The 15,831-nt window shown below is 46.7% G+C and overlaps 1 protein-coding gene across 1 annotated transcript; it reads right to left on the minus strand.

Annotated features, from left to right (window-relative positions):
* Positions 1–563: 563 nt before the first annotated feature.
* Positions 564–5,640, minus strand: ITPRIPL2 (ITPRIP like 2; the record flags this gene model as incomplete). Its single annotated transcript, XM_056503660.1, has 1 exon — positions 564–5,640. A coding segment is annotated over one exon (1,518 nt), but the record flags the coding sequence as incomplete, so codon positions are not given.
* Positions 5,641–15,831: the final 10,191 nt, after the last annotated feature.

Here is a 15,831-nt window from a genome sequence, read left to right on the forward strand (position 1 = left end):
CTAAGGGTCTCTGCTGTTATTTCATTAACAGGGAACACCAGCACAAGCCATGTGTGTAGTTCTTGCATCTTACCAAAGACTAACAAAGGACAGGTAATTTGCTGGCCCACCCACAAAACTCCTCTGGCTTCATCAGGACTTTTCCCACATTTAATAAAGGCATGGCCCCCATGGTTTGGAGCAGAGACCTGCCTGGACATGCCATGCTGAAGGATCAGCCAATATGTGAAATGAAATCAAGCTTTTCACTGAGCACCACAAAGAGCAGATTTGCAGCAACCCAGCACTGGAGCCAAGGGAACAAGAAATCTAAGCAAGCCCAGCACAAACCCCAGGGTGCTCCATTTCAGAATCAGCACCACCAGACAGTGCCTCCACTCTCTCTTCTTCTCCTCCACATCCCTCTGCACAACTCCCAAGGCTGGACTTCCTGCTTCTCCATCATTTTGCCACTTCAGTGTCTCCTCCTAAAGAGCTCATAAAGCTGCCAATTACATTCCTGTGGCTGCAGGTAGCTTTAAGAGAAAAAAGGGCAACAAGGAATTTAAATCTTGAGGCACAGATGCTTTAAGACAGTTGTTTATTATTACAGTGAAATATTTAAACAAAACCACCAACTTTTAATGGAAACAATAAAAGTGCAAGTGTATTTTGGAATTAAATAGAAATGAATTTTATAAACGTTTCATTAAAATGGGCTGAAACTTTGAACCTACAAACATTTTTATAAAACCAAAAGAATAGCAGCTGAACACTTCAGTTTTATCTTTGGTCTTATGATTAACCAGCAAAAAATAGTTGTACCAGGCACGTCTATTACAAATAGATACTCAAAATTTACATAACTCCACAGAGATTCAACATCAAAAGAGGAATGTTTGCATGATATTTGGTCAGATAAAATATAATGCCTTTGAGAAACAGACAGCATTTTTCAATACAAAACAAAATTACATATATGAATTTTGGTACTGTAAATTAACTTATTCTCTTGCACGTGTGACTCCTCAAACAATGTTCAATAAAAATAATTTCATCTGCACAGTCTTTGAAAAATGAGGTTGCAGGGAAGAGAACCAAGAGCCCATGCTAGTGCTAAGTAACATGCTCTTTTTTCTGTGTTTGTGTTTCTGTTTACACACACACACAGGCAACCCAACTGAATCCACAGCACAATATACCACCTACAGACTTAGCAAACAGGTATTCATAACCTTGTTGTGTATCCATGGGCTGGGACAGGGGGAAGAAGGCAAAAGGGCCACAGGATTACTCATCTGGGTCAAGCTCTCTGTACACATCCCTGCAGATAAGGCCTGTAACAGCTCCAGCACACAGCAGGTACCAGTGCTGTCATGTTTCTGTGGAATAAGATGAATGCTGTAACAAAACCCCAACTTCTCTCAGCTGCTTTCATCAATCATATTCATGAATGCATGCTGTAGAGAAGATAAGGAGAATACATTTAACATCTCAGCTGTACACCAAGTGCACACACACTGCCTCATGGCAGGATGCCCCTCACTTCAAGAGCACTCACCCAAGCTAAAGGTGAAAACAACACATGCATTTTCTCCATCCTGAACTCAAAACATGCCTTGATGAGCAAAAACCTGCACTGAAGATCTACCTGCACAGCTAATGAACTGAGGGCTTGCCTCACTTTCTACCCTGATGGACTCAAATGCTTTGGAAATATTGTCAAAACAAAACCCACTTAAATCTCTTTACCCTGCACTCCAAATCCACTTGCTTTCAATAGTTCTCCAATTTTACCCCATGTCCTTTGGCTCGTTTGCAGTGCATCTTCACTGAGAGTTTACCATCACTGTCACTCACCCCTCAGCCCAACTTTCATTTTCTAAACTATTTACATTCTCCACCATCTCTTCTTGTCATGTATTTGCCAATGCAACTCTCTTCTCCTGACCTTATTACATCTTAGTGAGGAAGTCCTTAAGCCCATTACAGGTTTCCATGTATTGTGGCAATACTAAACAAATATACACCCCTTTCCAGAGAAAAGATCCCTTTTCAGAGACAGGGATGCAGTGATATAAACAGACAGACAGCTGACTGAAGTGATCATGATGCCAGAATTACCAGCTCAAGGGTTTCCATGTCAAGAGTTCAGGCAGCCACAATATCCTGGGCTGGCCATCTAGTTCTTCTTTGGGCAAAAGATGCAATGGCTTTGATTGCAGAACTGCATCTTATTTTAAATACCAAGAAACACAAGCCTTCAAAAATAGTACATATCATGGTCTGCTACAAAAAAAAAAAAACAACCCAGAAACACCAATGTAGCTGACTTAGTCTTAAATACCATGTGCAAAGAACATTCAATCAATACTACCTATAAATACACCATTTGTATTTGTAGAAAGAAGCACAGTGCTTCGAGTACAAAAATAACCCAGCTTGTGGGTGTGACCTATGCCATAATTACCTGAAAATATGACTGCAAGAGCAGTTAAAGAAATAGACAGAAGCAGGCAAACATCTGCCTAGGGAGTGTTTCCACTTACAAAAATTGGTTTGTATAAAGCTTAATGGATTTTGAAAAGGTTTGTTTCACATTCTGATGCACAGAACTGTGAGTAAGGCACACCAATACATCAGAGAGAGGAAAAGCAGGTTAGTGACTTCAGGCTATCCTAAAGCTTCTCTGAAGTTACACTTGGTCCTTCACAAATTGAGAGTGATCACTCAGGACACAGCATTGCAGGGAATAAGGCACATACTCAACTTCCTGAGCACCAGCAAATCTGCAACACATTTTGGGGCTTAATACATCAAATACTTGAGCAGGTAACCAAATAAAGCAAGGATTTGAAATTCTGAATTTGCTAACACCCTGGCACACCTGCAGTACTAGCCAAGGACACCTGCAAACTTGTCTGCATCACAACTCAACAGGTTATCCCAGCAACATAACCAGACAAAAAGTGGCAATTATCTGCCTGATATTTATACTCATATGACACCAAGACTGCCACTGTACCACAAATCAGTGCTAAATAATTCTGAAGTACCCTGAAATATTTTACTTCCTTCTCCCCATAACAAAATAACAATTTGCTGCAGTACAGCACTAGAAAATCCCATCAAGGTTATTTGGTTCAAACACTGACACAATCAGATAACTGGTTAGGCAGTCATCCAAAAATCCCACCTAACTCCTACCAGGGAGCAGGATGGTGCCACAATAAGTTTATGGCACTGAGATTTGGACTGGTTTAAGGCTTGTTCCAAAATATAATACACAATTTCTTATTTTGTTGTTGGTCTTGAGGTAAAGCATATTCTAACAAAATAATACTTGAATACAGAAACAAATAATAAAACTTAACTAGAACCCACAAACAAATGAACCTCAGAGTATTTCTTTATAAGGTCTTCCTTGGGATAATTCAAACACCACTCCTTTAACAAAATACTAATGCCTCCTCAATAGCAATATTTAGTGCAGCCAATTATCCTAAAAATAAGGCCTTTGTGAAAATAAAGTGCTATTTGTTTCCTTCTATCTGCATTTCAATCCTTCAGTACAACCTTCACTTGAACACAAATGTGAAACCGGATTCTTTATCCTGTTACCAGAGTATTCCCTCAAGTTTCCATTAACATGTGTTCCATTTCTATTTAGCCCAATGAGCTTGATTACCCAGGAAATTTAAAGCTTGCCATTGAGCATTTTAAACTGTGATTTTTACACAAGCTCTAGTGCTTATCACATTTTAAGAACATCTTGGTACATTGATGAACTGGGGGAGGGGGGCTGTTTGCACTTAGAAGATTTTTAAATCCCACATGGATTTTGCATCATAAAAAGAAAATCTCAGAAAAAAAAGCTCTATTTTGCCACTAAGACAAAAAGTTAACATGAATTTCTAAAAATGTCAGTTTGAACATTTCAGTTTGCAAACTGTCGACCGAAGGCAACACTTGACTACTAAGGTGAAAAGTCAAAATTTCCCCACGTAGAACCAACGAGAATGAGAACCACAGTTTCGGTAAGCTCGGCCTGGTGTTCTCAGGACAGAACAGGGTCACAGGAGCACGTTCCGCAGTGCCAGCGCCCCGGGAAGGCTCGGGGGCCATGCTCCGGGACGGCCCGGCTCACTCTGCCGGCGGCTCGGCCGTGTGCCGGCACGGGCCGGGCCCGGCCCGCAGGAACCGCGGGCTGCTGTACATCCTGATGAGATGAGGCGCCTGGATCCAGGTGCTGACCAGCTGGAAGGCTACGAGATCCAGCGTGGGCCTGTCGAAGGCGGACAGCAAGTTCACGGGCGCCGCTTCCTTGAGGAACCGCGGCAGCGCCACGGCCTCGGGGATGCTGGTGTTGCCCAGGAAGAAATCCATCAGCAGCTGCTTGCGCAGGCAGTCCCTGAGGTACAGCACCAGCTCCTCCAGCCGCTCCACCAGGAACCGCTCGTCCCAGGCCTCCAGCGGGCCCCGCAGCAGCAGCGAGAAGAGCGCTGTCTTCAGCACGTACGAGGAGAGCACCCGGCCCCACTGCGAGCAGAAAGGCTCCTCCAGGCCGTGCCCGCGGAGGTCCCGCAGCCCCTTGAGGATCTGCAGGCACTTGAGGTGGCAGGAGGCGCCCGGGGCCTGCTCCTTCAGCCAGCCCAGCAGCCGCTGCTCCTGCCGCGAGGCGTTGAGGCCCCAGAGCGCCTCGGGGCCCGCGGAGCCGTGCGGGCCCTGGGCCGGCAGGGCCGTGAGGTAGAGCCCGTCGCCGAGAGGGATGGCGGGGATGAGGCGCACGGCCATGGAGATGTGGCAGCAGACGTAGTCGGAGCAGGGCAGGATGTGCAGCGTGGGCGGCTGCCCGGGGCTCGCCGAGAGGCTGACGCGGCAGCGCTCCTGCAGCCGGTAGCGCACGGCTGGCAGGCAGCGCTGCAGATGGCCCTGGAACCAGCGCAGCACCAGCCCCGAGGAGAGGTGGCTGCGGCCCTGCAGCTCCACGCAGAAGCCCTCGGCAAAGGGCCGGCAGCGTCGCGTCCAGCCGCTCCTCGCCCGCAGGCCGCAGACGAAGGCGCCGCACGGCCCCGGCCCGTCGGCGCGGCGCGGCTGCGGCTCCAGGTGCGGCGGCAGCCGCAGCGGCACCAGGATGTCGAAGCAGTCGGGGCTGCGCACCTTGTGCTGCTCGTAGGCGCTGCCGATGCGCACGAAGTCCCCGCGCAGGCTGAGCGCCAGCGGGCCGGGCTGCAGCCCCTGCGCCTTGGCGGCGCGCACCAGCTCGGCCACCACCCGCCCCACGTGCGCCTTGCTGTGCCCCAGCACGTGCGGCGACACCCGCAGCTGCCGCGCGTGGAACCGCTCCAGCGCCCCGCGCCGCGCCCCCGCCGCGCCCCGCGCCGCGCCGCGCCCGGAGCCGCCGCAGCAGCGAGCGAGCAGGCAGCCGAGCAGCAGCAGCGCCGAGCCCTGCAGCAGCGGCACCCCGGACCCCGCCGCCTCCGCCTCCTCCGCGCCCCCCTCGCCCTCGCCGGCCGCGCTGCCGCGCAGCGCCTGGTAGAAGCAGAGGAGCGCGGTGCAGAGCGCGGTGAGCAGCGGCCAGAAGCCCCGCGCGCGGAGGGGGGACACGAGCAGGGCGCGGCGGGGGCTCGGGCCGCGGGGGGAGCCGCCGCCGCCGCCCAGCCCCGCGGGCGGGGAGCGCCCGCCCCCGCCGGCCCCCTCCTCCGCCGCCCCGGCCGCCCCCAGCGCCGCTGCCCCGAGCCCCGCCGCGCCCTGCCTGCCCCGCTCCGCTGCGCCGCGCTGCCGGCCTCCGCTTCCGACGGCCGCGGGCCCGCGTCAGGCGCCGGCTGAGCTCAGAGGAAATGCCGCGGGCGGCGGCCCGAGGGCCGGGGGCGTTGTCGGCCGGGGGCCGGCCCGGGGCGGGGAGCGCGATCCCGATCCCGATCCCGCCGGCTGCCGCTTTCCCGCCTTCCCGCCCAGCGGGGCAGAGCCGCGCTTGTCCCCGGCCCGGCACAGCGCTGCCCTGCCGCCCCGAAAGAGGAGCGAGAGTCGGTTCCGTGCCCCATCGCTGAACAGCGCCCTGCTGTTTCGGTGTAAAACCGGGTTTGTGTGTCCCCACGGGAGGGGACGGCGGTGCATGGGGAGCACTCCCGCCCGGGATGCGGTGCCGTGGCTCAGGCTCCACGTTGCACGTTTTCCCCTAATTTCAGAATTACAGGCCTGTCCCGCCCGTTCCCAGCTCCGCCTGGGGGTCTCGGTGCCAAAGGAGCAGCAAAGCATCAGTGCCAGGGCACCAGGGTGTGAACGGGCTGCTGCCGTACTAACAGCTGCCTGCAGTCACAGAATCATTCAAAAGCCTTGGGCTTTTTACCTTGTGCCCAAATTATCAACAAATTAAGCAGGAAGAAATAACCGGGGGGTTAAATCTACACAGATAGTCGAGATGAATTTTAAACTCATAGTTTCCTGAGAATATGTTCAACTATCTCAAATATTGATGAGGACAGGGTCATCATTCTCAGCTTCTGTTTGCTTAATAAATATTTACAGAGTTTTGAAGTTGTTTGCTGAAGTTTAAGGACCATCTATGTAAGCATTCTGCTTGGTTTAATTTTGGGTGATAAAGTTCCTGCTGCTGCATCTGCACGGTGGCATGGGTGGCTCCACGAAGGTGAAAACCAGTGCTTGAGCACAAGAGTCTAAACAGGCTGCAAATGCTGTAGCAAGGAATGGGTCAAAGAATCAAGAGATATGCCACACAAATGTTTGGTTATGTAATTTGTGTTTATATTAAACAAAACATTACTTTAGGTACATTAAAATCATACCTGACAGGAAGTAGCAGATGTTGCATAGCCAAGATGCTGCACACAAAGTCAAACCAGGTAACCAAGGTCAAGCAGCCTGAATTGATTCATGGGAAACCAAACTAGGGCAAGAGTCAATAGTACACTTGAGAGATACAAAGAGAAGTCCTAATCACTCCAACTCTGGCTATTGGAGCTACAATCAGGAGATTGGGGATTTTTAAAATTAAAAATAAAGCAGATGTAAAGGCAAGAAACTGCACACAATTTTATAACATCTCAGCCAGTAAAATATTCCATGCCCTACAACTGGAAGCACATTTTCTGACAGCTCCAGTCAGCTAAGTCCCTAGCCTTGCTACTGAAACATCATCCCACAACAGCCACATCTTGCAAAGAAAACCCAGGAAGTGAAAAGCATCTTTCTTTCTCACTCCTTGTTTCGTGTTTTCCTGTGTTTCTTCACAAGGCTGAATGAGGGGACAAAAACACTCATTGTTCTGCTTATTGCCTGTGACCTATCACTTTGCTTTGTCCTGCACCCCCAAAACTCCAAACTGTTTAAATAACACAGCTGTCCTGCTATTATAGCAATCCTTCAAGATGTTTTATGGGAAAGTATTGTTGAACTCTGAACTCTTGGCTCATACATTCAATTTTTACTAGCCTGTGGATGTTTTTTCACCCTAAAGCCCAGCACGTTTCACATGCCTTCAGGCCTTGCTCCAGGCACACTGGTTTTTCAAGACAGGCTGCACTCTCTTTTCACACAGGGTTGATTTGATTAGGTGCACAGCCACGCTCAGGAGACAGACAGCCACATCTGCAGGAGCTGGCACAATAGCAATTTTCCACAGCAATTGCATACTCAAGAAAAATAATAGGTACACTAATAAACATGACCTCAAAGTTGTGACCAGAGAGAATTCATAACATCAATTTTTACTACTATTGTTTAAATTGATGTTATCTAAACACTCACTCCAGAATGTCCCATGTACAGGATATCCTGCTCACTAAATAAGGAATAATGTTATTCTTAAACCAGTTGAGCTAAAAATAGCTCCTGATAGCTCTGGAGAAGATTTGCAGAGGCAAAAGAAAGCAGTGGGTCAGTTTCTCCACAGCTGGCAGTATTTCATACATCTGTGTGACTGATATGTTCATGCTACAGTACACAGGCCACTATCAGAGAGCACACCACCTGATGAGATAGAAGGAAGTGGCAGAAAGACAGGAGGCACAAACAGGTGATGAGATCTGTCTGATGCTTTTATGATCTACCTGAGACACAAGCCTGAGATCCTGAGATTTCCTCCCAGCTGTCCCAGGTATCTGCCCTGCTGAACCAGAGCTGCACACTCTACTGCAGGAGCAGCGAGCTACAAATACGAAGTTTAGGCACAGAGTGATGAGATACAGCTCACAGAATCAAAGCAAAGCACACAACAGCTCTGTTATCAGCTTACAGCCCAAAATAATGAGATGGTCCTGGCTCAGCTGACAGTCTCCTGATGAGCTTGAGCTGGATCACCCACCCAGGGAAAAGGAAGGAAAATACAGCGTGGGAGGAAACCTGAGTGAGGGAGGATCTGTCTGGGGAAACTGGCTTATCAGCACTCAGCAATTAGGGTGGGAAAAGCTGATGCTCTGGCTCACAGCACCTGTTCTGCAGGGCTGGAGAGTAATGGTAGCTCTGGAAGCCCTGTCCTCCCCCTCACCTCATCCTGCCAAGGACAGAGAGGGGAAAAGATAACGGCTTGAAAGGAAAGTGACCTGCAGAGAAGGCAAAGCAACCCCAAACTACCAAAGGACCCAAGCCAGCACTGTTTCTCACTGAATTCCCTCACTGCAGAGGGACAGGAGCAGAGGTGCTTGGGCTCAGGGAGGTTTCACACCACACCCAAACCCACACATAGCCTGGCAGCAATCCCCAGCTGGATTATCTCCATCAGGAAACATCACCCCAGTGACACCAGCTCACACAGGGCAGTGTCCTGTGCACTGCTCAGCATCAGTTTAAATTAAAACCTTGCAGCACAGTGCCTGGGCTAGGAGATGTCTGCACATGGAGTTGTTGAAATCGTGGCTAAAAATCAGCCTCAGTCATGTAATTTTCCTGGTTCAAAATAAATTCTTTACCTGCTTGGCAGCCCTGTGAGGGGATGAGCATTACAATGATGGAACCTGAAATCTCACCAGGAGGGCTAAATTTGATCTCTTCCCAGCATCTCTCCACAGTGATTTCTCAGGCTGCATCACTTTAACTAAGATTAAACTTTCCACAGATCAATGCAAAGCAACACAATTACTTCATTTGCAAGGCAGCAAGGGCAGCATATTTCTATCTTTAAGGCCATTCAGATGAGCTCATTTAATGACAGCTATTTTTACATCTGGTGTCATAGGTTTCATTATTACAGCATCAACCACTTAAACAGAGGTGGGAGCATCTTTCATGTTCTACCTAATTCAATTTAAATATCTTTTTTTAAAATTTATGATCCAGAAGGCATTAAATTTACTTCCTGGAACTGTAAAATACAAGTTTCTCACATAGATACAAATGCAAAGCAAACCCACTGAAACAACAGGAATGGCCCAGGCTCCCCTAAGGGAGACTGAGGTCAAGAACAAACTGCCTTTACAACAAACTGGTTCATGTTTGAATGTTATTTCTTTAATTCCAGAACACATTCTGTCTTCTGTTCCCTTTGCTATCCCTAAAGTGGTACCTGCAAACAGGGAAGAAGAATGGTGAATGCAAGAGGTTCACTTTCCCCATCTCAGCATTTGTGTGAACAGACCCATCCATGGCCTGGCTGAGGTCCTACCAGAGCAAGGGAATGGATCCCTCACTGGGGGCTTCACAAGCATCTCATCAGCCTTGGGTTCATGTTGCAGTGCCCAGAACCAGCCCCTTCCCTACCCAGAAGGTCACTAGTGCCCATGGGATCTTTATAGCTGAATGGCAGGACACAAATGTTAAAGAAAGTGTGGAGCAGCAAAAAGACTTGAACCCATTGCAGCATCCCTCTTTAGGGACTGTGGATGTGGTGCTGCAGAGCACAGATGTGTCAGCCACCCCTGCAATAATTTTCTTATCCCCAGAAGCACAGAAAAGGGGTGTCTGTGGTGGGCAAAGAATGAAGAGCATGGATTGAAAAACAAAGAGCTGAACCCACCCAAACCCAAGCTTCTGCTCAGATTGCATCTCTAAATGACACAACACTATCCTCATACTAATGTGCTTTCCCCTCCATCTCTCTGCTCTGCCTGCTGTCACAGCATGACAGATGACACAGACTTGGGGAGAGCTGCCTCAGGCTGCAGGAATTTCAAGCTCTCTCTGAAAGCACTTTGATATTGGAAGTTATACATTTGAAATGACCATACCTTGTGCTCTGCTGTGGTTACAGCTTTTCTGGGATCTGCTCTAAGGGAGCTTCAACAGCTCATCTTTGTGGGAAGACTGTTTTAGTCATTTAAGCAGTATGAGGTACTAAGGGTTGCATCTGAACTTGCTAAAAGATTTCAGTTCACATAATTTCAGCACTTTAGCCTTTGGCTCTAGAATAAATAATAAACTCCTTCTAGATGAATTTTTTTGACAGGTTTATGAATTATAAGCCAAGTAAATACATTTTAAATATCACTCCTAAATATATTAGAGAACAATGAATTATTCATGATGATTGAGTGCATTGAATTTATTTCCCTTGATTTATCTTGCCAAGTAGATGAATATTACAAAAAATAGGTATGTCCCAAAACAGCCAGGCAACAAATCCATTTACAACCTCTCCCCTGATCAAAGACAGGGAGTAGAAATGTGAATAACATTTGCACATCACCCACACCTTGAGTCAGCAGAGCTGTATGGTAAGAAGCACACACTGATATGTATTTGCACAGATACTTCTACCAACCCATCAATAATGACAGTCAATTGTCATGATAATGCTTCCACTTGTAACTTGTTACCTTTGGAGCAGACTTTGATTGTGTGTGTAGCTCCCTGAAGCAAGGCATTGCTGGTTAAGGGGCACAGCTGGACTTGCCAACCACCACGTGATTCAAATAAGCAACACCTTATAAAATTATTTTAGAAGCCAAGGAAAGCAAAGCCCACAGAAAAATCAGACCCAAGTTATGTCCAAGAATGCAAGGAAAAATGAAACACCTAAAATTCATTTAAGAAGTTGTTTGATTTAAGGTAAATACAGATGGGTAGTGGCTATGACTTCTGAAACCTCAGAGCATGCAAGTCCAAACACAGGGGTGGTGAGCAGGGGCAGCTCCAGAGACCAAGTGGACTTTGATCCACTTAGGATTCTTTCTCCCTAACAACAAACGAAAGCAAATAAAAACAGATACTGAATCAAGTCCATGCTGGTGTGCTGCAGCAATTTCAGATCACTGACTGTTTGTATGAGCAGGTTAATATCTTGGTATGTGACAGAACTCAGGAATGAGTAAGTGTTGCCTAAGATGAACAGGGTGAAATACTGACTAAGAGCAGAGTATGCCATAATAATTGCCAGATGCAGGAAAATTTTACATTGGTTTTACAACATGGATGAATATTCTGTAGAAAATTTCCTCTGCAAACTTTTTCTCTTGGTTTTTTGCAGTTTTCATATCACATGCAGGTCATGTGTGCAATTTGTTCCACTAGTCTCTCTTGGCTGTGATAATAAGGCTGCTTTGGGGTTAGGTTTTTTGAGGATTTTTAGTAAACCAGACAAATGTGTTAAGAGTTCTGCTGATTATTCCTGACTCACTGATGAGATGACACATGAAGGGTGTGTCATAACACATACAGCAAAGGCTGTAGCAGTATCACATGTACTTTGGTAAGTGTAGAGAGATTAAAAGAGGGAAGAATATAACCATGAATTTTCTTGTTAGTTGGAAAGCCATGGAAAACAACAGACAGAGCTTTCACTCACTGGGTCTGGTGAGTTATTTCTGTTTGAATACCAAGCCTGTGGAGAATGATGAGTCAGTAGGAAAGAAAGAATGAGCTATAAGGTCACTCCAAAGCAGTAGCTTCATGTAAGGATTTTTATCCCAGGAGTTGGCAACATCATATCCAAGCAATGTATCAGATGAGCCCAGGTAGCTGCTTCAGCAGCTGTGAACTGCCAGCAATACATGGTGGAAACCAGGCTGTGCTTTTTCTGCCCTGTCCATGGAAAAATCCCAAATGGAGCAGCAATCCACAGGAAAGCTTCAAGAACATTCATACCAGGTTACCAGGATAAATCCTCTTTGCTGGTCATCAGCCTGAAACATCCAGTGACTGCTGGAATTCATGTCACATCTGCTGGAGAGGACCATATGTTCTCTGTGCTGCAAGTCTCTGCATTTATGACAAATGATAAGCAAACACAGCCAGCTCTAGAGTCTGTATATAAACACATGTATCTGTCATCTTCCTCTGCAAGGCTTGGCTCCCTGAGAAGGCAGCACTGATTCTCATGCATTATCCCTCTAAGCATATGCCCCATGTCTTACAAGATTCTCACATTTTGTGTAAACAATAGCACTTGTGTCACTTAAAATTGAGACATAATCATCTCTCATTAGCAAGTACTGCTGCAATATTTGGGTGGGAAGAATTGAAAAGTGGACAGTTATTAATTAAAAAAATCACATTTCAACCATGCCTAAAGTCTTCTTTCAACAACCTTCTAAGTAAACAGCATTTTTCCTGCCAAAGCCAGAACAATGAGAGCTGACAAGATGAGATGTGGAAGACAGCTCCTCATCTGCCACTAGCAGTTACCTTTCCAGGTCAGGGCTGCAATCAACCCATTAAACTACACTTGCAGAATTATCTCACCAGTGATTTTAAATCCTGCTGCTGTTTTTTTGCTGGATAAAACCCAACTTAGGAGAAGCAAGGTCAGCACATTTTCACATACCAGGAGTGCTGTATGGTTAGGACATTAATTCAGCCACAAGGGAGATTTAGCTCCTCTCAAACTGCATTTCCAGTGTACTTCTGCCACAGAGGAGCATGGCTATGCCCCACAGGAGGGAGGAAACAATCTATCATCAGCAAGATGAGACACAGCCCTAAATTAGGCACAGGCTGCTGCTTTAAAAGGAAGCTCACTTTAATGCACAGATAGCAACAAAGATCAACAGGACTGAGTCATCTGCCTTGACACTGCATGTCTGTCTGCACCTACAAGCAAAGGCTTTTCACTCCACTAAACGTTTTATCCACTTACATACAGTTAGCAGCCTCTGACTATACAGGTGCCCTCAAGCCACATGATTTGGATAAATTCTTGACACCTTGCTAAGACACTGCTGGCAGAGCTTGTCTTCAAAATGAACTGCAAGAAAATTCAAATCCCCTCACCCACTGCTGTCTCTGCTCTGACCTGGACAGCCCAGGCAGGTGGCTGGCCAGTAGCCACAGAGAACACAGAAAAGCAGTTTTAGTGCCAGAAATAATCTTTTTATTACAGTCCAGAAAAGGTATTTTAAATATAAAAACCACCCAGTGTATGTATAACTTGCTTTCTTTAATATTTTGGGCTACACATGTCCACCTGTACCATAAAAATCAATCCATCCCATTGTACCTCATCTGGCACAAGTAACACTGAAAAACAAATCACTGACATACAAACAGTTGGGTGGAAAATACCTTCAAGGAAAGAAGACATATAAAGCCTGAAGTCTTAAGCAGACAATGAGACTATCAGGGTAGTCATTAGATGCATCCCTTCCTTCCCTCTGTGCCAGTTGAACCAGGCATTGCAAGGACAGCTGATCTGAATGATCTAATAGTTGCCTAAAACTACTCAAAGAGTATTTACCAAGATAGTGGAGGCAAACTCTTCTCCATGATGCTACATGACATAAACAGCAGCAGTAAGTCTTGGATAGTTCAGGATAGATATCAGAAAAAAAAGTGCCACTGGTAGGGTAATGCAGGAGCAGACTGGGCTGCCCATAGAGGCTGTGAAATTTCTGTCCTTGGAGGTTTTCGTCACCTGTCCGGAAAAAATCATGGCTGACCTGTTTTAGTGCTGGCTGCAATCCTGCTTCTAGCAGGAGGCTGGACAAGATGACCTCCAGAGCTCCTTTCCAAGTAACACTGCATGACTCCTGGGCTCCCATCAGAACATCATTTACTTCCAGCTAAGAACAAGCACAAGTAAAGGCAGTGCCATGGCCAGAGTTTGTGAGACAAAGACCTTCAGAATCAAAAAAATCCCATTTTTAAAACTATCAGCATAGGTGTATTAATGCATCGTAAGACAATGAAACACTGCTGCTGCCATAAGCTGAATTTCTGGACACAGAGGTACCACCCCTGCTATGCAAAACTGCAGCATAAGGTGGCACTTCTCAAAACACCTGAAGTGAGCAGGAGGCTGCATTTATTGAAAGCACCTAACAGCAACTGGAATTTCCATTCTAACAAAGTTGAGCTTTTAGAAATGCATTACCCACTGAACCTGAACTATTAATTCATTTACTCAACTTTAGATTAGCCCCACAACTCTAAAAAAGAGTATCAGAAAGCATTCTCCAACACAAGGTAAGTTCTGCCACTATGGAAGTACAACTGCAAAGCTGCTGTCATTCTCCTAAATCCATTCAGATTTTTCATGTCAGACACAACAAAAAATGAAGTAACAAATAAAAAAATGGTACTACCTTTAAAAAATCTCCTCCCTTATAAAACAGATGCCCCCTTTAAACTGGCCAATATTTTTGCCTTAGCCCTTTAAGCCTCCCAAGCTAAAAAATTAGTGCAGAATTCAATGTGACATGCCACAACTTTGAAGCTAGTGACAAAAAAATTACTGCCATTTGAAATTATGCCTTCCCTAGAGTCAAGTTACAAGGGAGATGCACATAGATTAAATAACTCCTGTACTACTAAGAACAAATAGAGATGTACATATCATCCCCAGCACAGGGATTGCATGGCACATCCTCAGCTGATCACAAGCCTAGCTCTGTGTGTTTAAGTGGGCCACACAGATTTATTCCAGACAAAAATGAAGCCCAACCCAGACAACAATTTAGCTCTCTGCCAAACAATCCTATGAGTCTCATTTTAAATAACCTGCATCATAAATCACAGAATCATGAAGTGGGTTGGGTTGGAAGAGACAAAGTTCACCTCATTTCACAGCTCTCTGCCATGGGCATGGACACCTTCTGCTACCCTGTCCATCCTGGCCTTGGACACTCCCAGGGATGGGCAGCCACAGCTGCTCTGGAAACTTGTGCCAGGGCCTCACCACCCTCACAGCCAAGAATTGCTTTCTTCTATCTAATCTAAACCTGCCCTCTATCAACATAAAGCCATAAACCCTTGTCCTATCACTACACACCCTTGACAAAAGTCCACTCAGCTTGTGTCAGCATCACCTCATTAATCCCAGCCACGGGGCTTTGATTTCTGCCTGGCTGCTGCTGAAACGTGTCCTGGCACAGCCAGAGCTGCAGTCTGAGGCATCCCACGTGCCTTCTGCAGTGCCTACAGACACAGGGCAGAGATCCTGCTCCAGAAACAGCCCAGTGCTCAGCACAGGCACTGCACCATCTGTCACTCCCTTCCAAGCACCATTACCTTTATCTCTGACTCAGAGCAGCTTTGGAGACCAGGGGCCAGGTCATCCCCAGCACTGACTGCAGAAGAAACCAGCAAGAGGTGAGATGCTGTTCAAAGAGCAGGTAACAGCCTAAAGCCCTGCACACACACAGATGGGTACCTGCTGCTCCTCCTCACTGAGAAATACAACTGCTTCTGCAGGAGACAATTGGGATCAAGCCCTGGATTATCACAAGAGCTAAAAAAGACCACCTTCCTATGAGGGGAAGGATTTCATCCCACTGCATACTTTAAAACCCAAATTATGTGTGCATTTTATCATTTACAAGGAAGCCACAAAAAAGGCACAGTGAAGACCCTGCCATCTTCCCCACTCCCTGTTCTGAAAATGCAGCATTTCACAGCCTCTCTGATCCAAGCTCCCCTTCCCCTGTCAACACAACCAGGGTTCACTGAGGATCACTGTGATAACAG

This window comes from Oenanthe melanoleuca, chromosome 14 (assembly GCF_029582105.1).
Source record: "Oenanthe melanoleuca isolate GR-GAL-2019-014 chromosome 14, OMel1.0, whole genome shotgun sequence".
Classification (NCBI taxonomy): domain Eukaryota; kingdom Metazoa; phylum Chordata; class Aves; order Passeriformes; family Muscicapidae; genus Oenanthe; species Oenanthe melanoleuca.